Here is a 25,223-nt window from a genome sequence, read left to right on the forward strand (position 1 = left end):
AAATCACGTTTTCTTTTACATCACGTGGATGGTCGGGTGTGGGTGCGTGTAGATGTGCTTCGCTTACCAAGGGAAAATATAGCACCAGGATGCACTATGGGAAGAAGGCAAGCAGGCGGAGGTAGTGTGATGTTTTGGCCAATGTTCTGCTAGGAAACCTTGGGTCCTGCCATCCATGTGGATGTTACTTTGACACGTACGACCTACCTAAGCATTGTTGCAGACCATGTACACCCTTTTATGAAAATGGTATTCCTTTGTGGCTGTGGCCTCTTTCAGAAGGATAATGCGCCCTGCCACAAAGCACAAATGGTTGACGAGCACAACAACAAATTTGAGGTATTGCCTCAATCCAATCGAGCAACTGTGGGATGTGCTGAACAAACAAGTCCGATCCAGTGAGGCCCCGCCCTGCAACATACAGGACTTAAAGGATCTGCTGCTAACATCCAGATACCACAGCACACCTTCAGGGGTCTAGTGTAGTTCATGCCTCGACGGGTGTTTTGTCAGCAAAAGGGGGACCAACACAATTGTGGGTCATAATGTTATGCCTGATCATGTTATGCCTCCGGTGTGTATATATAAATGCTCTTATGTTATGTAATATTTCATTGTAATATTTAATGTATATATCTCACCGAAGCCAATAAGAGTTTTCAAAGTAAATCAATCTAAAAATGCTTGGAACTGTGATGGAGAACTACACAGTACAAATTAAGTTGTATATTATTCGATTTAAAGTTAGCATGAAAATCTTAATGCAACGAGCTTAATGTAACCTCTAAAGATTCTGTGTATATCTAGCTTGTTGAAACATGGCTGAACCATTATGTTACATGAGTTGACTTTTATCATCCCCATAATTCCCTGCTGGCCAGTAAATAAAAATAAATCAAAACTTGCAAGAGTTAATTTGTAATTATTAAGTGTGTGAATCGATATTTTGGTATGTTGATAAGTGGTTCAACACATGCACATAAGCAAACACAGAGATCTGACAGAGGCGGCCTGAAACATAAACCCTTCAAAGCTTTTATTGGAAATGAATTTAGGGTTTGACTCGTGAAGGTGTATCTTCACTGTGGGAAGATTCACCTGGTGTCCATTAAATAGGGCACCTCAAGTTTCTCCTGCTCCTGAATTCCTCTGAAGTTTGTCTGTTTTCTCTGCTTGGGGATCTGCCGTAGTTTTGAGCCCCAGGACCAGGTGTGGTTTGAGGTATGGTTTAGAAAAATGCAGGGATTTTCTTCCTATCTCAAACAGAGGCAGGACAAAGAAAGGTATGGCAAGGGTTGTGTGGTCAATGACATATTAAAAGTGTTTGATATTTTATTTCATGTAGTTCTATGCTGATATGACTAGGTTGTTTTTTGCACTTCAGTGATAGTCGGCATATACAAACAAACTTCTTTTCTTTCAAAGCACATGTATAACGGATGGATTCTGATTAGCTGTAGATGTTTTAATCGTTTACCAACTGCAAAAAAATAGCTCTGAAAGTGATTCCAATTATATCTTTTCTCTCATCGTATCTATTTTTTTGCAACATATTAAGTAGAAGAATTAAAGGCAAGTTACTATAACTAACACTGGAGAGTATAATCATGGGGAATCTATTCAAGTACAACATGTAAGTTGATCTGCTCAGCAGTCTCTGTTTGTCTCTTCCTCAGGGATCTCAGGAATAACTTAATCAGCACAATCATGCCTGGAGCCTTTCTGGGTCTCACAGCTCTTCGAAAACTGTAAGTGCATCTTTAAGTCATGATCCATTTTATAACAAGACATCAGTTACACACTTTTACCAATAACTATTGCAATTACTTTCACTAACAAAACTGCTTAAAGGGTTAGTTCATTTTAAAATGAAAATGTCCTGATAATTTACCCCCATCTCATCCAAGATGTTTGACTTTCTTTCTTCAGTTAACATTTTTTTTTTGAGGAAATAATTCCAGGATTTTCCTCACATAATGGACTTCAATTACAACCAATGGGATGAAGGTCCAAATCAATGCAGTTTTTAAAGGGCTTTAGAGGCTCTACTGAGGAATAGGGTCTTATCTAGCCAAACCATCTGTCATTTTCAAGAACAAATCATTTATATACTTTTTACCTAAATTGCTCATCTTGCGCTGCTGTGTGACGGGCCACGGATTGCGTAATTACGCCGAAAAGGTCACGCTAGACGTAGGCGGAAGTACACTCTCAGAGAAAAAGGTACAGTTCTGTCACTGGGGGCGGTACCCTAAGATACAAAAGTGAAAAGGTACATCTTCGTGCAAATTAGTACCTTAAAGGTACATATTAGTAACTTCTCGGATTTGTACCTTAGGGTACCGCCCCAGTGACAGAAATGTACCTTTTTTTTTCTGACAGTGTACCACCTAAAGCAGACGTTTGCTAATACAAATGCCCTTTACAAAAAAACAAAAAACTTCAAAATCGTCCAAAATCATTATTTAAAAAAAAAAGTTTGTTAACGAATGTCTGTATTAGTCTTTGCACGAGCAATTATGGGGGGCGGTACTCCCGCCTACATCTAGCGTGACGTTTCCGACGTGATTGAGCCATCCGTGACACATCGCAGAGCAGCGCAAGATGAGCAATTTAGATTCAAAAGTATATAAGACCCTATTCCTCAGCAGAGCCTCTGAAGCCCTTCGAAGCCCCTTGAAACTGCATTGATTTGGACCTTCAACCCATTAGTTGTCTTTGAAAGTCCATTATATAAAGAAAAACCCTGAAATGTTTTCCTCAAAAAACTTATTTTCTTTTCCACTGAAAAGAGAAGACATGAACATATTGGATGGTATGGGGGTATACTTTTCACGAGTCACTGAATCATTTATGTAACCAATTCATTTGAAGCAGCTGATTCATTCAGTAAATGAACACTGCTGTGTGTTGCTCAGAAATCCACAACAGTTCTGCCAACATGTCCTCCAACCAATACGCCTATATAGGTCATTTGTCACTTCCTTGAAATAACCCATATGAGCGTTTACTAAAGTTGTGCCCCTATCGACAATATTTTAATTAATTAAGTACGACGCACAGGAGCGTTTTCTAAAGTTTTCCTCCTATTGACAGCAGGACACTTTCATTTAAAAGCATTTTTCCCCTTTATCTGCTTAATATTTCAGGTTTTGCATAGCTCAATTGGTAAAGCATTGCACTACACAACAACAACATGTGATCATGCAATCATGTGCTCATAAAGTGTGTATGCACTATAAATCCCTGGGTAGGTTCAGAGATGGGGTGGGTGTAGTTGTAAATTAAAAACAATATTTTTGCTAAATGGGAATAGGACAAATGGTAGTAAAAAGTTCACACATTGCATTAAAATGAACACGCATTTTGATTGGTAACGATAGTCATACGTCATTTCATGACATCAGACGTAATGTGGCACTGTCATTATTTTTACGCCAGCTAGAGGGCGCATGACTTTAAAACATAAATATAGGTCGTAATAAGGTGCTTGAAAAACGACCTATAGAGTCGTATTTTTTTGGAGGACAGATTGGTTGTGTTATTGTTTTTTTCTGGAACTATTTTTGCTGCTGAAATAGAGCATAAACTTGGGTTTAAAAAGTTCTTGTTTATATAAAGTTTGTATTATATCAATAATGCTCATATTTGTAAAAACTGCTTGTGATATTACTTAATCATATCATATGTTGTAAAAACAAGATGTCATAAAAGTACCTTTTTTGGATTCCTATCTTTAATTTTGTGGGCATTTGTATTAACTTTGGTGGAGTTTTTGACACAATCCCTCATTTTTTGATAACAAAAGAAATCAAATTCAAAGTTATTGATTGCATTTGAAGCAGAAGGTTTTACATCCAATAACATTAATAATGTTAACAGATAAATCAGACAATGCGCTTAGTGACAAGGCAATTTAGTGATGTACAGTTGTGGTCTTGATCGGTCTTGTCGGCGAGACTGAAACAAGCTAAAGTTTCAAAGTTGCATCATTGCTCGATGTATAACGATTGCTGGATAATGAAGTGTATGTAGTTTTATGAAGCACAGATCTGTGCCTGCTAAAATTGGAACACAAAATAACAGTGCATCTCATTTTCTGTAATCCGTGCAGTGACCTATCCAGTAACCGAATTGGCTGCCTGACTTCAGAAATGTTCCAGGGACTTACCAACCTCACTAAATTGTAAGTCATTATTTCTGAAACAAATATTTATTGGAAGACTAGAACACACAAAACGCTCTGCAGGATAACCTATGTTTGACCTAGTTTTTAAAATTATATTATGCACAACATATTCTGCAAATAATGCATTTTATAATGTTATTATGTCATATTTAGATAATGAATGACAAGTTTTATTTGTGTTCTTATATTATAGAAACATCTCTGGAAACATCTTTTCCTCTCTGGACCCAACTGTGTTTATGGAGTTACACTCTCTAAAGCTTGTGTGAGTTCGAGTGAATGATTCTGTGGTGCATATGCTCATGTTATTAAGCGTATGATTAATGATCTATTTTTTCTAGATTGAGGCATTCTGAGATATCACACATATCCACTGTCAGTGTGGTCAGTGATGTTGATCTTTTTCTAAATGCTTTTTCGAACATTTCCTTTCCTACAGAGTGTAATATTCAGTAGCTGTTTGTGAATGTCAAAGGTCTCCCACGTACACACTGCAGTTAAATTCGGTTGTCAGTTCACCTTTTAGTGCTTAATCCAGTTCTGCACACACACCGTTCAGTGATTTCCAGGAGTGACAAACAAATTAATTCCAAAAATGTATATGCAGTGTGTATGGAACTGACCTAAACAACTAGTTGTTAATGATGTATTTAAATGTGCATCAGAGATTTCTCTCTCTTCTGTGTGTGTGTGTGTGGTGCAAGAAAACCACATGAAAATTGGTATAAGCTTTGACTTGTTTGTGTTGCCAGATCTTGCTGAGCCAAACCGAGATAAATCCAAATGCTTATATTGAAAACAAAACCTAAATATCGTGACCTATCCACACCCCTACAGACTTGACTCCTTTATGAACCAAACCAAAACAACAAGCCCAAAAACGCTTATATTAAGTGGACATGGCAACACTTTAAGTGTGCTCTGCAAAGCAGCCTTACAAACAGAAACAAAACATGATGTCTCTGTAAACGGTGGTTTAGTTCAAATAGCAGAACATGCAAGTCCATGGTTGCTGTAAAATTATTTTCTAAATTAGCAGATACCAAACACGTGAGATGTAACTTTGCTATATATGGTTAACACAGTGTCAGTCGTAGCAGTTTTTTTTAGGAGTGAGTCAGGTTCTGTAAACACACACAATGATCATTCACTCCTGAAACATTACTGTGTGTGGTGGCTAATGTCAAGTCATCTTTATTTATATAGCACTTTTTATAATGGCGATTGTTTCAAAGCAGCTTCACAGTGTTAAATAATGCAACAGAATTTGATTTGGCTGTACAGCCGCTTTGGTGAAAACGGTGATGTCATCCAGCTCATTTCAATTATCATGTATTGTCAATGTGGGCAGATCAGTAATATAGTTGAAAATGTTGTTGGTTCTAACGGAACTAGCCAAAAGCCAAAGGTGACAACAAATAAAGTGCACAACAAATAAATAACCTAAAAGAAAGAAACGATTCTATCTGCTATGGCAATTTGACTTAACTTGACTACAGACTGGGTCATCTGACTAATCAGAGCACAGCAGGCTCAAGAAAAGGAGGGGCTTTGAGAGTATGATGCTGCATCCCAATTTGCATACTATCCATACTAATAGTATTCGAAAATAGAATTAGCATGTTCCAAATCGTAGTATGTTGAAAAGAGTATTCCAAAGATTGACAGCGCAGTTTAAACGGTGACGGGATGCACGTAACTGAGCGCCATAGTCCGTTATAGATGACGAGGTAGTATGTCCCAAGTATGTACACTCAAAAGTATATAGGCTACATTTTCTTCAGAAAAAGAGTACATCATTTTAGGTCATAGTATAAGTAGGTGAATTGGGACACAGCATGAATCTTACCGACTGTTTTCAAACTTTATGAGATGTATATTGTACAATGTATATTGTGAGAAAATTAGTTGAGCTTTTTTTTGACCATGGATCAATGTAAACCTACTGTAGGAAACTCCTAAACAATTAAGAACCGTTAAAATAGCATAAATTGGGGTACTTTCATTATTTTATATTACACAAAGCTAAGAGCATGCATTTCTGTATATAATCTACAACTCTATTTCTGGAGTACCCCCAACAGTGCACATTTTGGATGTCTCCTAATCTGGCAGAACCATTACAGGCTGATGAGTGGAATCAGGTGTGTTTGATTAGGAAAACTAATGCAAAATGTGCAGAGTTGGGGATATTCCAGGACCAGGGTTGGGAACTTCTGCTCTAGGGAACCACAACAGTTTATTAACAGTTTATGTTGCTTTTGGCTTGATAGTTGGGGATAGTTGGGGGATATTATTGATTTATTATTGATGTACTGACACTGTTGGATGAGAACAAAACTTGAATTGAATTGAGCTGGATAATGACACCACTGTTTTCTGCAGACCTGCTATTCAACTTTTTTTCATAATTTATGAATTTTGCAACATAATCACTGTTATTGAACTGAACTGAATATAAAATTAAAAGCGAATAACACTTGCCTTCTGTGGAGCTGCTGTATAGCTGAATTTGAACTCATTTCATATTTGATGAACTTTACAGTTTTTAATCTAAACTGAAACAACACTGAACTGACTTCAGCTGAATAATGAATAACAATATTATTAACATTTTTTTTTAAAGCTGTAATACAGCAGAATTGAAATTTGCTTGCATCATTGATCATTAATTTCATGTTTATCACTGCAAAGCTGCTTAAAAACAATCCGTTTCACATAAGTGCTATATAAATAAAGGTGGCTTTACTGGACTATTAACAGAAGTGTTATCATCACTGATGTCAGTACCGCGTTACTCTAATCTGTATACTTTTTTCCAGTAACAAGTAATCTAACGTGCTACTATTTCCAAACCAGTAATCAGATTAAAGTAATTTATCCAAGTCACTGTGAGTTACTATTTAGTAATTTTCCTAAGTTAAATGTTTTATATATATTTGCTTTCTTCTTTTGTCTCAGGGAGATTATTTTTTCAGGAAATATTTTTTTGATTTCAACTTAAAATGTCAGTAGATACATTGTTGACGTTACTGTTAAAAATGCACTTCCAATAAAGTGAGTGTTGGCTAAAACGGTTGTCATTTCTATGTTGAGGCGGCAGGGGTGTTGTCGGCAACTGCAGAATGTAACTAATAAAGTAACTTGTAATATTACTTAGTTACTTTTAAAATCAAGTAATCTGTAAAGTAACTAAGTTACCTTTTAGAGGAGTAATCAGTAATCAGTATTTAGATTACTTGTAGCAACACTGGTTATCATACAACTGAAATTCTCCTTGTCTTTCATTACGCAAATAAATGAATAATCTTCCAGAGAAGTTTTTAAGACTGAACAACCAGCTTTCTCTAATTCTTTCCTCCGATTTTGTGCTCATTAGAAACTTTCATTCCGAGTTCCTGTCATGTGACTGCGGTCTGCGCTGGGTCCCGGCTTTTCTCCGCAGCAGTTCCGCTCGGCTTGGGGATGAAACTCTCTGTGCGTATCCCAGAAGGCTTCAGAACAAACCTTTACGTCTCCTTAGAGAGAGTGACCTCAGCTGTGGTGAGCAAAATGAATATCAATCTTATACAAGATCATATTCAATTATGTAAATACAATATGCACGCCTGCATGGGATTTACAAATATATTTACTTTAAAACATATGCTCCTTATATGTTTTAGTGTATATACAAGTGACTGGGGCTAGTGGTCACACATTTTATTGACATCATTTATTTTATTGTTTAATTATTTTGTTTATAATTTTTTTATTTAGAATGTTATGAAAAAATAAAAATGATTATTATCATTAAAAATGTTTATTGGATTTTTGACACAAAACATATAATACTTATAATAATACTAGTTATTATTATAAAGTGCATAATGTATTTTAATATGATCTATTATGTGATTATTGTTTAATATAATAATAATAATAATAATAATAATAATAATAATAATAATAATAATTATTATTATTATTATTATTATCATTATTATTATTATTATTATTATTATTATTATTATTATTATTATTATTATTATTATTATTATTATTATTATTATTATTATTGGAATTGATATAGCTCTTGTGACAACTTCCTGAAAGAAAGAATTTGTTCTCTCCAGTCTTTGATCAGCATTAGTATTTCAAATTACAATGTTGCTCAATCCATGTGTCTTAGCCAGCTAAGATCATGAATATTTGTTTAAAAATTCCCTATTTCTCTGACTTTTGCCACTGGGGTCTTATTATATTTCTCTGTGACTTTCTGTTAAACCTCATCTGATCTTTCTGTTAGGCATACGCTGCATTTTTTCGAGTCGTGGGCCTCAAACCGGGGCTCCTGTTACTGTTTTAATATCAGCTCATTTCGCCATCTCTTCCTCTGCTGCCCTTAAACATATTTATGTTGGCCAGAAGCACATGGCTGTGACCGACTAGGAAAGATCCCTCTGTGGGTTTGCTGTTGTGAATACATATCCTCGGCCCTCGACAAGAGACTGATTCACCCAGGCTGTTTCACAAGCAAAGCTGATTTTAAATGATTACATGGCAACAAAACACCCAAAGAACTTTCTTGCACCTCCTGCTATTTGATTATGAGAAAGAATATGTTTGAACTTGCTTCTGGTGTTAACAGAAGAGATTTCCAACAGTGCAGTCTATTAGGATTAAAGATGAAAACAGATGAAAACGGAGAAATCATTTCTGATCCATAGAGAACTGAAGGCCTAATCTCCCTACACATAATGTCCATAACAAAAAGGGGCAGAACCAGAATAGCAGGAGGCCATTTGAGAATGAATACTTCACAGATTATTACATGGGCATATATTGTCTGATTTTAACACTGATGTTTTAAATACTGTACGATATATACACTGCCGTTCAAAAGTCTGGGGTTTAACAATAATTATCTTATACCAACCAAGGCTAAATTTATTTGATCAAAAAACAGTAATATTGTGAAATATTATTATAATTTAAAATAACTGTTTTCTATTTGAATAAAAAGTTATTTCATGGTTCTTATCTCAATCTGCTTGCAATCTACATTGTTCGTTTTAGAGCACAGCTGAGTTTGCAGCTCAACCGTCAAATACTTGGTCAGCATCTGCTGTAGATCGCAGCGTGCTTTCAGTAACCCTCCACCTTCCCTAGCTCCACCTTTATAGATCTGCTATGGGTAGTTCATGTATGCTTTGTACAGCAGTAGTATTTGTGCCGTCGAACTGTTGTATAAACTGCTATATACACTGCCCCCTATATTTAAGGAGGGGTTGCGCAGCTGCAGACTAAAATGGTTTGTACATCAGCAGCATGTCTTACTTGCTTACAGTAGTGTTTTGTGTATGTATTGGCAGTAGCAAGTCCCGTACTTCCCCTGCAGCAGTATTTCGCTTCCAGATGAACTCTGGTGCTGTTCGAATGAAATATGATACCAGCCAAAACTTCAGATCTATTCCGCCAAGACCAAACATATTAACACCAAGCCTGCAGTAATCGTGTAAAAACTGAATCGTGATGGTGGTTGGTCCCATAACCAATTCTAATGAACGCAAAACAAACTAAACAATCAAATTACACTTCATTTTTTCCATTCATCATTTTTCCCCAAAGTTGGTGTCTGTCATTTTAGGCAGTTTTTATCACGCCGACTTAATTTGAAGTGTTTGTTTTTTAACCTCTTACACTCCAGGGCCATTTTTTGGGATTTCCGCCTGGATTTGGCCTGCCCAAATTGAAAAGCTTCCCATACACACATACAGTGGTCTAGGTTAAAAATGTTGGTGTCACTTTACAGGAAACCATTTGAAGTTTCATAAAACAATGCTAAAAGTGCATAAACATGGAAGTATATGTTGTCTTAACTGTAATAACCCCTCAAAAAAGTAGGCGCTTTTTGATTTTTTTTTCCTTCATAAATTCATTTTTGAAAGTGTGTAACTCAAGCCATGTGAGCTCTAGGAACCTGCAGACAGTTTGGGCTGTTTCCACTAAATTCCAGAAAATAGTGGGAAAAAGAAGTTTGCTGTGTTATATGCAAGATTTATTCAAATAGATCTGAAGGGATGAGCCCCCTTTTTTTCCCCCTTTCCCCCCCTCCCCGACCCTGCTACCCCTCTCCACCACCCCCTCCCACCACCATATACAGTGATATAAATGCAATATTTCAGCATCATTAAATTAATTATACATGCTGGAAGCAGCCCAAACTGTCTGCAGGGTCCTAGAGCACACAGGGCCTGAGTTACACACATTCAAAAATGAATTTCTATAAAAAAATCAAAAAGCGCCTAATTTTGGGGGGATTATAACAGCTTACACAACATATACTTACATGTTTATCACTTCTAGCAGTGTTTTATGTAACTTTAAAGGGTTTCCTGTAAAATGACACCAACATTTTGAACCTAGACCACTGTATGTGTCTGCTATGGGTACGTCTGCTACGTCATGATTGACCGCTGAGATTGACGGCATCTCTGAGTGAAGTCACTGAGGCACCAAAGGACTTTTTTCAGGATTTTTTAGGAGGAGATTGGAGCTTTAGCTTTAATTTCTACATTTCCGAAATGGTTTATTTCACACCAACATAATGAATTGTTCTTCATCTGCTAGAGTGTGGGCAGGCTTTTGATACCGCGGCTCTACTTCCTGCTCTCCGGTCCCGCGTTTACTGCAGCGCAGACTCTGTGCCAAATCTGCACGAGATGTCAGCGCCATATTGGGACATCAGGAGGCTTCACTTTTCTTCAGCGGAAGAGAATAAGCCGCGTCGTACAATGTTTCTTTTTACGGTCTATGATGAACATTGCCATAACCATTATCATGCCAAACATTTAGAGAGTTGTCATGACAGAAATATATTTTTAAATGTATTTTATTCCTGTGATGGCAAAGCTGAATTTTCAGCTGGCATTCCATTACTCAAGGCTTATTTCTCACACAGTCCTTCAGAAATCATTCATCATCCAGTAGCTGTGTCTTTGGGAGTGGCCTCATAGGGTAGCGAAGCAAGGCATTCTGGGAATTGTAGTCTTTCATCCCCATGAGACAAAAATACATTTTCTGTCTTTTCTCAGTCTAGAAGGCACCAAATGCAAAAATAATTTCACATTTCTACTACATTAATGACCCAAATTCCTCTATGAATCTCTATGAATAATGTTTATCTTTTCATTCTTTCGTCTGTTCAGAGGGTCCGTTGGAGCTGCACACGCTGTCTCTGTTACCCTCGCTGCGGCAGGTCGTGTTTAAGGGGGACAGGCTGCCTTTCCATTGCACTGCTTCACTGGTTGACAAAATCACTACCCTTCACTGGCAACACAACGGTCAGCCGGTCACCAGTGACCCTACGAATGGAGTTCATTTGGAAGAGAGTGTACAACATGACTGCACCTTTATCACCAGGTAAAGACATACAGAGATGAACCGGTTTGGTATATAGGGTGTGTTCACACTTGGCATGTTGGTTCGATTAAAACGAACTCTGATGCGATTCTGTTAGTGCGGTTCATTTGAATAAGTGTGAGCCGATCAAGCGGACCATCTTTGTCACATGATGTCACAAGATGCTATCCTAAAAGCACAGAATACTCACGCATATTTTTTTTCTAATGTTTTCATTTCTCAGCTTAGTTTAGTTTAGTTAGCTGGTAAAAGTATCATTGTATTTAGGCTACACACATACAACAAGTGGAAGAGAAGACAATGCTGAATAAAGTTAGCCTGACAAGCCAGACCCACATCAAGATGTTTGGTCTGGAAACTCACCATAGACAGGGCTCAATCTGAGGGGCGGGATAAACGGTTGTCTTTCAAACTCCCTCTGCACGCGATAGGATAGCGCTACACCAACCAGAGCAACGAAGGTGAAACAGAGCTTGTTGATAGATTAAACATTGACCGTATCCGGTCGGCTAAACTCCGAACACATCTTCCCTTTTTAAGAATGACTTCAGTGCCGTTCTTTGTTCTTTTCTCAGAGAAAAGCTCAACTCCAAGTCTTCCAGAATCGCAGTCAAAGCTGATTCGAAAGACCGCTGCCGTTCGCCAGTTTCTGTGTTTACTAGAAGCACGCAAACGCAACTCGACCGTCGTCATTATGGCCCCGCCCGCCGACTCTATACACGATGTGATTGGCCCGTCCAGAGTGAGAGGAATACAGCTCAGAAGGGTATTGAGAGTTCTTAGACGACACTTGCGGGCAGATTAAATTTGCTGCCGTTAGGGTGCGTCTAGATTTCTAGGCTAGAATAAAGTCGCATTTTTTGAAATTTTTCGACCAAAATGTATTGTCAACGCTTCAAAAGAGTCTATCTAACCAACTGATGTCACATATGGACTACTTTGATGATGTTTTCATTACATTCTGGACGTGGACAGCAAGTGGGCAGACACTTACATTCAAAGGACAGAAAGCCCTCAGACTAAATCTAAAATATCTTAAGCTGTGTTCAGAGGATGAACGGAGGTCTTACAGGTGTGGAACGGCATTAGGGTGAGTCATTAATGAAAGAAATGTCATTTTTGGGTGAACTAACCCTTTAAAATGGCAATGTAAACGCAAAGTGGCAAAATGACAAAATGTTGTTGTTTTTTTGTCTGTCCCAAACAAACCAAGAGAACCAAACTAAAAGTGTGAATACTCCAATATAAGCCTACTACTTGTCAAAAGTTTGAAATAATTCATAAAAATAAAATAAAAAGAATTCTCTTATGCTCACCAAGGCTACATTTATGTGATGTATGTGGTGCCAAAGCTGAATTTGCAGCTTCGTTACTCCAGTCTTCAGTCTCACATGATCCTTCAGAAATCATTTGAATATGGGGACATTTATTGTTGTTATTATCAATGTTGAAAACATCGTTGTGCTGACTAATATTTTTGTGTGCAACGGTCTGAAAAAGATGCTGAAATGTGAAGGGAATGAGCATCAATACGGTAATGGTGAATGTGCAGGTGAAGAGCCAAGATGTGAAGAGAAGAGTAACGACTAAATGAAATGGGATGGACTAAAAGATGTAAAAGGAGCATAAAGTGAACAGAATATGTTAGCAAATGAAAAGTTGACAATAAAACAACATTTAAACTGAATGCCATTTAACCAAAAAGGTTAGAGGATTACATTACAGTGCATGAGTGTAAACTCATAACACAGTACACTTCAGTAAGAGCATCGTTATGTTGATTTTTTTTGTAGTGAGCTGATCCTGTCAAATGTCCACGTTGAGGCGAGTGGTGAGTGGGAGTGTGTGGTGTCCACGGGCCGTGGGAACGCCTCGCGCGGTGTGGAGATAGTGGTGCTGGAGAACAGCGCCTCCTTCTGTCCGGAGCAGAGAGTGACCAACAACCGAGGGGAGTTCAGGTAATGGAGGGGTCCGACTGCCTTAACTGTGGCTAAATAACAATTGTCTTATGGCAAAATGTCAATTGTCCCCTTTTTGGCTTCAGGTGGCCTAGAACTCTAGCTGGCATCACCTCCTACCAGTACTGTCTGCAAATGCGCTACCCATCATTAACTATAGGGGGCGGCGTGGAGCAGAAGAAGGCTTCACGTAACTGTGACCGCTCTGGACGCTGGGAGGAGGGAGACTACTCTCAGTGCCTCTACACTAATGACATCACACGGGTCCTACATACGTTCATACTGGTTAGTGCAGAGTCTTGTTTTATTATTTATTCAAATATGGTCAAAAATTACTAACATGTACAGTAAATCCATTAAAACTGTACATTGTGAAAAGAGTATACTTTAGCATACTTTTAAAATAAGTAATAAAATACATTCACAGGAATGTAAACTATATTAATAGCAAACTGATTTATCATAAAGCAAACTGAATTTAATATTTTTAAACATGTACATTAATAACAACAATAACAACAATGCATTATAGTTTAAATTTATATTAAATGTCTAAAATTTTTTTTTTTCACCACTTAAGTAGGACGTAAGTACATATTTATAATTAATTTCATAATTATTTCTTTTGTTTTTGAAATATGGTTACAGTGTACTACTGAGTGTACTGACAAGCATTTATGGTATAAATATACTTTATTGTCATTCCTACACTGTAAAAACGTTTTGTTGGTTTAACTTAAAAAAGTAAGTAACCTGGTTGCCTAAGTAACTCTAAGTAAGTAACTCTAAAAAAAGAGTTTATTGAAGTAAAAAAAAAAAAATTATACAATGAGGGAAATTGGTTTAATAAATAGAAACTAAAAATATTATTATATCTGAACCACATAAAATTGTGATTAAATCATGAAAAAGCACAATTTGGCATGTTTCACTGCATCATCACAAATAAAACACACAATTACTGCTTACAAAATCTTTTAATATCATTTGAATAAACGTAGTCGATTCTCAAAAATGTTTATTGTATTAACTTAAGTTTAAGGCAACCAGGTAACTTTTTTCTTAAATAATTTTTTACAGTGTATTGAAACTTATGTCCTGAATAAAAAAAAAAAAATGTAATTACTATTGCTGTCAAATCGAATAACCGTGATTAATTGCATTCAAAATAAAAGTTTGTGTTTGCATAATAGGATTGAGGGTGAGTAAATAATGGGATAATTATTTTTGGGGGGTGAACTATCCCTTTAAGAATGAATTTGCCCCCTTCACTGTAAAAAAAATATTTAAAAAATAAGTTACTTGGTTGTCTTAAAATGTTGAGTCAACACAATGAAAATTTGAGAATCGACAACCTTTATTCAAATATTATTAAAAGATTTAAAATAGAAAAAGCATATTGGGTAATTGTGTGTATTTTATTTGTGATGACACAGTGAAACATGCTAAATTGATTATCAAATTATTTATGTGGTTCAGATACACTATTTTGAGTTTCTATTTATTAAACCAATGTCCTTCATTGTTTCAACTCAAATTTTTTATTTCAGTACAATCAAAATTTTAAGGCAACCATGTTACTTCCTTTTTTTAAAGCTACACTGTGTGATATTTTCCCCCATCTAGTGGTGAAAAGGTATATGACCATCCAGTGAATATTAGTTTCTGTTCCTCTCAATTCTGATTTCGTTTTAACTCCTACGGTGGCCGATTTAGTCCAAGATTAACATGGCAATCCCCCTCTTCACATTTGACACGGTGTCATCGAGTGTTAAAACACGAAAGGTGAAGCTTGAATTTATGGATATGTCCCTCTTTGGCTAATGTACTTTCAAGATGGAGGGGCAACATGGCGACCGCATTTGAACCCCTCACCCGTATGTATTTTCAGTGGCATATTATAAACTTATGATAATACTTTATTACTTGAAAGAAGTAAATATACATTAATGAGCACATATCTTTTTGAAAGAACTAAGTGTTTGTAGCTAAGAATAAACTAAAAACGTGACACAGTGTAGCTTTTTTAAGTTAAACCAACAATATTTTTTTACAGTGTTGTAATAGACATAACCATTCAATGATTATATGCTGTCAAACAATGCAATACGTTGTGTTTTAATTCTGTCCTTTCCACTCAGATGCCCATCAACGCCTCCAATGCTGTGAGTCTGGCACACCAAGTGCGATCGAACACTCTGGAGGCTGCCGGTTTCACTGACACGGTGGATGTTTTTTATGTGGCTCAGATGATGCATAAACTCACAGACTATGTAACAGAACTGCGTGAGGTTAGTAGAATATGGTATTCAGCAGTGTATGTATTGCACCGTGTGTTTGTGTCCTTACATACACATGTACTCCTTCGTCGCAGCTTTCTGAGGTGTTGGTTGAAATGGGCAGTAACCTGATGCAGGTAGATGATCAGATCCTGGCTCGGGCCCAGAGAGAGGAAAGAGCCTGCAGTTCAATCGTCCACACTCTGGAGACTCTCGCCTGGCCTCAGCTGCACTCTCACGCACAGGACCTTTCCAAAGTACGTTTTTAATCGTGTCAGCTTCATATCATTACAATTTCAACTAAGGTTTTTTTTTTTGTTTTCAACATTGATGATATTAAAAAAGGATTCTTGAGCACCAAAACAAATTTCCACTCTACATCTTTCTTAGAATTCTCGTAACATTGTGATGGAGGCTCACATGATTCGCCCTGCTCATTTTACTGGCATGAGCTGCACGGTCTATCAGAGACGAGAGGGGGCAGGAGGGAGCCAGGTGCATGATGGGATCGAATTTCCCCTTGAGCAGCAACTGCGATTCCGCTGCACCACAGGAACACACAACACCTCGCTGAACGCTTTCCATCTCAAGGTTTGTCATGTTTTGAGTGCAACTATGCACTTGTGTGTATACCTAGTATACTTGCCTGTGGAGTATGCATACTAAACTCTTAAAAAATGCTGGCTTAAAAACAACTCAAGTTGGGTTGAAAATGGACAAACCCAGAAATTGGGTCGTTTGAATGGGTCCATTTACTAGGGTTCAAACAACCCAAGTTCTGGGTTTGTCCATTTCCAACCCAACTTGGGTTGTTTTTAACCCAGCATTTTTTAAGAGTGTATAAGCACTTTTTGAGCTGACAGGCTTATTACAGTATATCATGGGTGTAGATTATGCGGGGGATGGGGAGGGCGTGTCATCCGCACTTTTAATAAAATGTATTTTCGTCCCCCGCACTTTTACTGGGTCTCACCGATCCTAGTCCACCCCCTCCAAACAGAATTTGAACCGACGTTACCTGCGTGGCGGCGGGCAAGTTAACAGTGACGCTAAAGACAGCTTTCTCTAAACTCGGTTGACAGCGTGCCTCTTAAAGTCACGGGCAACTGTATTTATATACTGAAAGCTGAATTTATCATCATTATTCCAGACTTCAATGTCACATGATCCTTCGCTAATCATTCTCATATGAGGATTTTATAATCAAGAAAAATGTATGATTATTATCAAAAAAAAAATTGAAAACAGTTGTGCTGCTTAAAAATGTAGTGGAAACTATGATAGGCCTACATTTTATTTTTTCAGGATTCTTTAATGAATAGAAAGTTCAATGGACAGCAATTCTTTCCATTTATTAAATAAATTATTATCTTTTGCAATATAAAAAATATATAATGCTAGATGGCTGTCATTTTAATGCATGTCTGATAAATAAAAGGAATAATTTCTCTCTTTTTTAATTTTACCTCAAATGTTAGAATGGTATGGTTGTTTCCACAAAAATGAAGCAGCACCATGAGCAGCAAAACTTTAAAACACTGATAATAATCACAAATGCTTGTTGAGCATCAAATCCTCATGAGAATGATGAGTGAGACTGAAGGCTGGAGTAATGATGATAAATTCAGCTTTGATGACATAAATAAATTGCACTTCATTATATATTAGAGAGAACAGCTGATTTTACATCAGAACAATATTTTTACTGTATTATGTTTTTTACTGCATTTTTTATTAAATAAATTCAGCATATATATATATGTATATATATATATATATATATATATATATATATATATATATATATATATATATATATATATATATATATATATATATATATATGTGTGTGTGTGTGTGTGTTTTGTTTTGTTTTACATTGCATAAAATCTATGGAGACTTAATACACAAGTGTTTGAAGTACATAAACCAATACTACAACTGGCATAAAATATAGGAGAAAAATATTATAGATATTAGTAGTTATTGATCAGCAGTGTATTTGATATCTTACCGAATTAAAAGCAAGAGATGCAATAAATTATATCGGTAAAAATATAATCTTCTGAAAAGATGGCTACGCCCCTGCAGTATATATACTCTTGTGGAAAAAGAAGTGTGCTTTATTGTATTGTAGTGTTCTTCAAAACTTATAGGTATATCATAAGAAAACTGTTCTTGCAGATAATATACAGTGGGGCAAAAATATTTAGTCAGCCACATATTGTGCAAGTTCTCCCACTTAAAAAGATGAGAGAGGCCTGTAGTTTTCATCATAGGTACACTTCAACCTTTTTTAAAAGGTTGTAGTGAAATAATGATTTATTATATATAAAATTCAACACACCAAAGTGGCTAGTGTGAGTGACTACATTAAACTACTGACCCATAATCGTTTTAATTGCTGTCTATCATATTGTTACTGCTACTGTTTTATAAATTTAAAAACAAGTAATTTAACCAAGGTAAAATGATTGTGCCAATGCCTCAAATGGCTTTTTGCTAAACACCTTTGCCTCTCCCTCACTTTGTATTTTTGTGTTTTTCTCTATCTAGAATGCAGTGGCTCTTGCTTCAGTGTCTCTTCCTGCATCTCTTTTTCCACCGAATGCTCCTCCTGACTGTAAGCTGCAGTTTGTGGCATTCCGCAATGGAAGATTCTTCCCATATACCAGCAATTTTACCGGACCTTCGGACCTTGCCCGCAGACGTGGCGTCAACACTCCAGTTATCTATGTTGGCCTTGGTGGGTTTCCTTCACCTCAAACATTCAAGGGATTTGAAACATTCATTCAATTTCAACTAAATTCTGAGTAGTTGGTTGTATACTGTATAATGAAGTACATGCATTTTGGGAGAAGACTAACATAATTCATCCTTGAACTTAAAAATATACATTTCAGTTTAGTAAATCCATACATCTCATTTTCAGAAACAACTTTCCCTTCCTTTCAGATGGCTGCAGCATGTGGAATCAGTCCGATCCCATTATCGTGTCACTACGACACACATCACCTGGTAGTAACCCTGTTGCTGCCCATTGGAGAGTGCCGGCGCTGGAGCATCATGGGAGTTGGAGTCTAGATGGCTGTCAGCTGGCCCATAGCGATGCGTCCACCTCTACACTGCGCTGCTCTGTGCTGAGCAATTACGCTGTACTACAGGTATACATTTATATACTGTTTATAACGCTGTACTTTGTGTTGTATTATTTTGGCAGTAAATTACAACAACAACAAAAAAAACTCAATGGTGTTTCTAATACAACAGCTAAGGCCAGGAGTGATGACAAGTTTTACATTATTATTTTCTTCCTTTTGTAATTAATCTCTATTTACCCCCTTTTGGAAAGTCGTGTAGTAATTTTGCAAATTGTTTGGTGCTATTGCAGGAAATGGGAATACAAAAATATATTTACTGTCATCTACAATTCATCCAAACTAGTGAGACTTCTGCTTCTGAGAACAATGGAAATGTGAAAAGGGCTATTTTATACGTTATATCTTAATATTTAATTTAGTAGGCTTATGTACGTCACTACACTGTAGAAAAGTTGCTGCCTAAGTACAATCAACTTGGCTGTTTAAGTCATTTCAACTTAAATTACATTAAACTGACTTGAAAATTGCTTAACTTGTTGTGTCATAACTTACTGATCATATATTTTTTATAGTGTAACTTGGCAATATGCTAACACAAAACTCAACTGAAATCCGTCTTCCATTCAAAGCACTAAATGAGTGATACATTGGGATGATTTTTATCCAGAGCATTCCAAATCATTCAAGTATGAGGTTTGATGACAGTTATGATGTTGCCTAGAAATGTACACTATAAAAAAATGATTTAAAAAATAAGTTACCTGGTTGCCTCACAATTTTGAGTTCACTGAAATTAAAAACTTGAGTTAATAAAATGAACATTTTTGAGAATCTCCAATTAATTTTGTAAGCATTTTGGGTAATATGTGTATATTTTTGGTGATATTGCAGTGAAACATGCCAAATTGTGCAATTTTCATGATTTATCATATTTTTTATGTGGTTCAGATACAATACAATTTTGAGTTTCTATTTATTAAACCAATTTATCAACTCAAATTTTAAATTTCAATAAACACAAAATTTTAAGGCAACCAGGATACTTACTTTTTTAAGTTAAACCAACAATATTTGTTTACAGTTTAGGAAGCAGACAGTAAGACAGCTCACTAGGGTTTGGAGTAGAGCCACCAATTCAAAAAAAAAAAAAATGTTAGGTCAATTTTATTATAACTTTGTTGGGTAAGTGGTAACCAAGTGCAAAGTATGTCAGCTTATTGATTAATATATATTGATTAATTATATTGAGCTTATTCATGCGTCAAATTATTTAGATGATAGATAGATAGATAGATAGATAGATAGATAGATAGATAGATAGATAGATAGATAGATAGATAGATAGATAGATAGATAGATAGATAGATAGATAGATAGATGGATGGATGGATGGATGGATGGATGGATGGATGGATGGATGGATGGATGGATGGATGGATGGATGGATGGATGGTCCATTCTATTTATTGCTATCAGTATCAGAAGTTTTGGCCTAGAAAATGTTATCAGACTGAAAAGATAACATGGCATTTCTCAACCTCTTTCCCTTTTTTGAGAGTCCTTGAAATATGCTATAAAGTTAAAGGGTTGAATGTTTCAAAGTATTCTCATCATTTCCTCCATATTTCAGGAGATGCCAGATTTCCCAGGTTCCCCTTCAGTTCCAGTGGAAGTGCTCCATCCAGTGATCTACACCTGCACTGCAGTGCTGCTCCTCTGTCTCTTCACCATCATCATCACCTATATACTGCATCACAGGTATTTGTCTCACAAATGCTGCACATATGTGCTAATACTGAGACACATTAGCAAAGGTATGTTGGCACACATAACAAAAATAAAATAAATTGTAAACTGTTGCCACAATGTAGCAAGCACACAATTCTATATGATGTTAAATGATGTGTTATTACTGCAATAGCCAAACCTGCTGATTAAAAGCGGATGTTCACATACTTTCAGTCAAATAGTGAAATTCCCTAACAGATGCTTTCTTTGCCATTAGCTCTATCAGAATCACGAGGAAGAGTTGGCACACCCTCCTGAACACTAGTTTCCACATCGCGATGACGTCCGCAGTATTTGCCGGAGGCATTACTCTGACCGGCTACCCAATTGTATGCCAGGCAGTAAGTTTTACTTTATTAGGTGACTTTCCCACAACTTTTTCAAGGTGATTTCACTAACACATAGGAAGTGAGCATGTTTGTCATTTGCATTTGTGACTTAAAAGCAAGAGATGGAGGAGATATGGTGGAGATTCAGTGCAAGTTTTCAGTGCACTGCAAAACATTTACAAAACAGTAAAGTAAAAGTAAAGCATTATATACAGTAATAACATTAAAACATATTAGAAAGCAGGGTTCAGTTGGGGTTCTATAGAACTCCATGTTTCTTTACCCTATATGTCAAAAAGGTTCTATATAGGGATAGTGTATAATACTTTTATGTTTAACAGGTTATTTACATTGTTTTTGTGATGAAGTAAGTTTACAAGCTTAAAGTTAAAAATGAATTAAAACAGAATTCATTTATTAAAGGGTTAGTTCACCCAAAAATGACATTTTTTTAATTAATAACAACTGTCATCAATTCTTCACCCTCAAGTCGTTCCAAACCCATATACTCTTGAAATAAAGGTTCTTAAATGGTCTTTTGGCAGGGTGTATGGTTCCATGAAGAACCTTTAATATCCAAAGAACCTTTCCATTGCAAAAAGGTTCTTTGGACTATAAAATGGTTAGAAAAAAACGGTTCTTTAAAGAACCTTTCACAAAACGGTTCTTTGGGAAACCAAACATGCTTCTTCTATGCTATCACTGTGAAAACCCATTTTTGGTTGTTCCTGGCACCTTTATTTTTAAGGGTGTAAGACCTTCGTTCATATTCGGAAGACAAATTAAGATATTTTTAATGAAATCCGAGAGCTTCCTCATCCCTCCAGTTAACACTTTCAAGACCCAGAAAGGTAGTAAAAATATTGTTAAAATAGTCCATCTGACTCCAGTGTTTCAACCTTAATTTTATGAAGCGACAAAAATCCTTTTTGTGCCCCAAAACCAAACAAAATAGCAACTTTATTTAACAATTTCTTCACTGTTAACCCTAATGTTGTCTTTACTTAAACAAATCAAGTAATCTTGACTAAATAGTACAAGTTTAGTCCAAAAACTCAAAATATAAGTTAGTATAACTTATTAACCTACAAAATACATAAACTTAAGATTTCAAGTTGAATGAACTCAAAATCATAATTAATTAAAATAGCTCACTCTGGTCTTGCTTTGATGTGATTGGCCATGCAAGGAGTTCTGTCTGGCAACAAGAACTAATTCACTGATTGGAGGACATTTACAAAAGGCGGTCCTTTTCTGTTGCTGATTCAAATTAAGATGGAGACTTTTTCATTGTGTGCAATCTTAAAATCGGTAAGTAAAAATTCGTAAGTTACTAAACATAATAATAATATGTGAACTAACTTATAACTAACCAGATTGACTTTATTTCTGAAAATGATAGTTTTGTTGGAAGTCACCATGATGGAGATAAGTGTTTGCTTTAGTTGGGTTCTTGACCCTTGACTGTATAATATTATAATATAATGTTTCTCTGGCTGTTTTGTGTTTGTGAGACACATTTGGGAAGGATTTGTGTTCCTTCCCAAATGTGTCTCACAATCACAAAACAGCCAGAGAAACATTATATTATAATATTATACAGTCAAGAGAAAATATCATCAAGTTATGTTGTTTAATCATTGACGATGATAACATCATCATGCATTGGCAGAATCCCTGATCTCATGCAGAGTCTAATGAAATATTAATACAAATTTCCATGAGATTCTTTACTCTTGTGGTAACTGAACAATTTATTATTTTATTTTTTGTGCACAAAATGTTTAAATCTACGGCATTAGTTAGACATGCACAGACATCAAGAATCCATGTACGAATCTCTACAATGGTGACAATATATATATATTTTTTAAATCCGATAAACAGATCAACTCTGAACATAAAACAAGCTACAAAAACATCAGAACAAAAGAGCAAAAGTAAAAGCAAATAGTAAGAATCAAAGAAAATGTGTCACAATTCAGATGTATAATTTATTCATGCTGCAATGCATGATGAAGTTTTGATTGGTTGTACCCAGCATGGTGTACTGAACTTCTGGTATACCCAGTTTGGTGAACTTAACAATTTAAGTACAGTGAACGTAAGCACCAAGTTAAGTGAAGTTAAATATACAAGTTTTGGGAGACTCCATTACTCAATTGAATTGAGGGAACGAGTTTACTCAAATCAATTGAGTTCAATCAACTTATTAGGGTTTTCAGTGTTCTAGCCTGTGTCAGACTCTTACGCTGTTTACGCAACGTAAACCGTGCAGCACTTCCAGAAAGCCGGCTTACCATTGGCCAACGCTGTTCACGTGAGCACCACGACACATACGTTTAAGTCGTTCTGCTGTAGAACTAGGAAGGGCTGCACTGTTCACACTGCGTCAACGGGGTAAGAGTTTAACAATGTTTTTACTACCTTTCTGGACCTTGAAAGTGTTAATTAAATAGTTGTATATGCAGCTCTCAGATTTCATCAAAAATATCTTCATTTGTCTTCCGAAGATGAATGAAGGTCTAACGGGCTTGGAACGACTGGATGGTGAATAATTAATGACAGAATTTTCATTCTTGGGTGAACTAACCCTTTAAAACCAAATCCATGAAATGATTCCATGATTGGAACTCCTAAAATGTTCTAAATATGAAACGCCTGACAGAACCCTTTGAGGTTCTATTATAGAACCTTTTCTTCTTAAGGTCCTTACACAACAAGCCGACAGTCGGCTGGCCCAGATTTTGTGCTGTGTTCCCCACCCTCTGCCCTAGTTAGACGTAAAGAGCACATTAAATCAATGTCCGCCAGCGTTGGTGGTAAAAGAGAGAAATCTGATTGGCTGTTCAGCTTAGCAAACGTGTCAATGCACAAGAATAAAAGCAAAAGTGAGGAAAGCGATCAATGAAGTCCCCATTTCAATGCGCAAATATTTTCATCACAACATGATCCGCCTAGAATAAAGAAAGTGATCAGCATGATTGATACAACCAAAATGGAAAGCAAGTGCTGCTTTTTTTTCCAGTTTCTATCTCTGTAGTTCTAGTTTCAGTTTCATATTTGAATGACACATATATTGATACCTGCTGCTGCTGATATAGAAAGAGTTATTTCCTAACACATGCTCTAGTCTAGTTGACAGTCACCTTAAGTCCTTTTGGTGTGTTCAAGTGCAGCCTTAAGTGTGTCACTGCCTTATTAAAATATAATCTCAAAAATGAATCTTTTTTTCTATGCGCTAACATATTGTTACTTTACTTGTGTTACTTGTGTTACTCATGTATGTGTATGTTTGTGTCAGGTGGGGATTGTTCTTCACTACTCTTCTCTGTCCACTTTGTTATGGATCGGTGTTAGCGCCAGGGTAATATATAAAGAAGCTTTATTGAGGACTCCACAGCAACTAGAAGGCGAGGCTGTGGTACAGCCAACCCAGCGGCCCATGCTCAGGTCAGTGAAGTCATCATGGAGGGTTGGCATTATATGGTTAATAACGCCTTGTTTTCCATAAATTATATCTTTTACAAGCACACTCCAACTCACAGATATCTATAAACTGACCTCCCAAGTATAAAACCCATGAAGAACAAGAATTCTTTGTAAACCAATCAATAGGCCCTCATGGACTGTAATTGTTGTAATTTCAGCATTTAAAGGTGCAAATGGCTTTTTATTGCTGTTTGAATCGGAAATTGTCCAGCCACCCATGAGATCATTCTAGGCGGAATTAGCTACTTTTAACGAGCACAACTTCTTAGTCTTAAAAAGATTACTGATCAAAATCCTCGGTTGAGATTTTAGACTGTCTTTAAAGGGATCCCATGGTGTTGAGACTTGTATGGCTTAATATAACATAAATGATGTCTCTTACTGAATTATGTGGTAGAAAACCCATGAAAGATCTACATTATTTAAAAAATCGATTTTATATTTGGACCATGGGCGGCGCCATTTTGTTTGCGTTCTAGGTTGATGACGTAGAATGGTTGAACTCCTCAATCAGCTGGCGCTACCCGTAGCTATTTTTACCATAACGCAACTCGAAAATTGTTTCAGAGTTAAACAAAACCAATGAATTGCTTTGTAATTGTACTTAAAACACACTCAAACATACATGTGCACACAAACTCACCTACACAAGTCACAAACAGATCGGCGGGCGCGCACACACA

At 36.4% G+C, this 25,223-nt stretch overlaps 1 protein-coding gene across 1 annotated transcript in view; it reads left to right on the top strand.

Moving 5' to 3' along the window:
- adgra2 (adhesion G protein-coupled receptor A2) overlaps positions 1-25,223 on the top strand; it is a 133,422-nt gene that overhangs the window by 99,621 nt on the left and 8,578 nt on the right. Inside the window, exons 3-17 of the mRNA XM_067413247.1 lie at positions 1,677-1,748; positions 4,115-4,186; positions 4,383-4,454; positions 7,569-7,732; positions 11,380-11,593; positions 13,387-13,551; positions 13,638-13,836; positions 15,693-15,842; positions 15,926-16,087; positions 16,221-16,421; positions 18,387-18,576; positions 18,786-18,994; positions 20,562-20,689; positions 20,937-21,060; positions 24,353-24,501. Coding sequence (XP_067269348.1) covers positions 1,677-1,748; positions 4,115-4,186; positions 4,383-4,454; positions 7,569-7,732; positions 11,380-11,593; positions 13,387-13,551; positions 13,638-13,836; positions 15,693-15,842; positions 15,926-16,087; positions 16,221-16,421; positions 18,387-18,576; positions 18,786-18,994; positions 20,562-20,689; positions 20,937-21,060; positions 24,353-24,501 — 2,271 coding nt within the window. The remainder of the gene's footprint in view (positions 1-1,676; positions 1,749-4,114; positions 4,187-4,382; positions 4,455-7,568; positions 7,733-11,379; positions 11,594-13,386; positions 13,552-13,637; positions 13,837-15,692; positions 15,843-15,925; positions 16,088-16,220; positions 16,422-18,386; positions 18,577-18,785; positions 18,995-20,561; positions 20,690-20,936; positions 21,061-24,352; positions 24,502-25,223) is intronic.

Source organism: Pseudorasbora parva, chromosome 13 (genome assembly GCF_024679245.1).
Source record: "Pseudorasbora parva isolate DD20220531a chromosome 13, ASM2467924v1, whole genome shotgun sequence".
In the NCBI taxonomy this organism is placed as follows: Eukaryota; Metazoa; Chordata; class Actinopteri; order Cypriniformes; family Gobionidae; genus Pseudorasbora; species Pseudorasbora parva.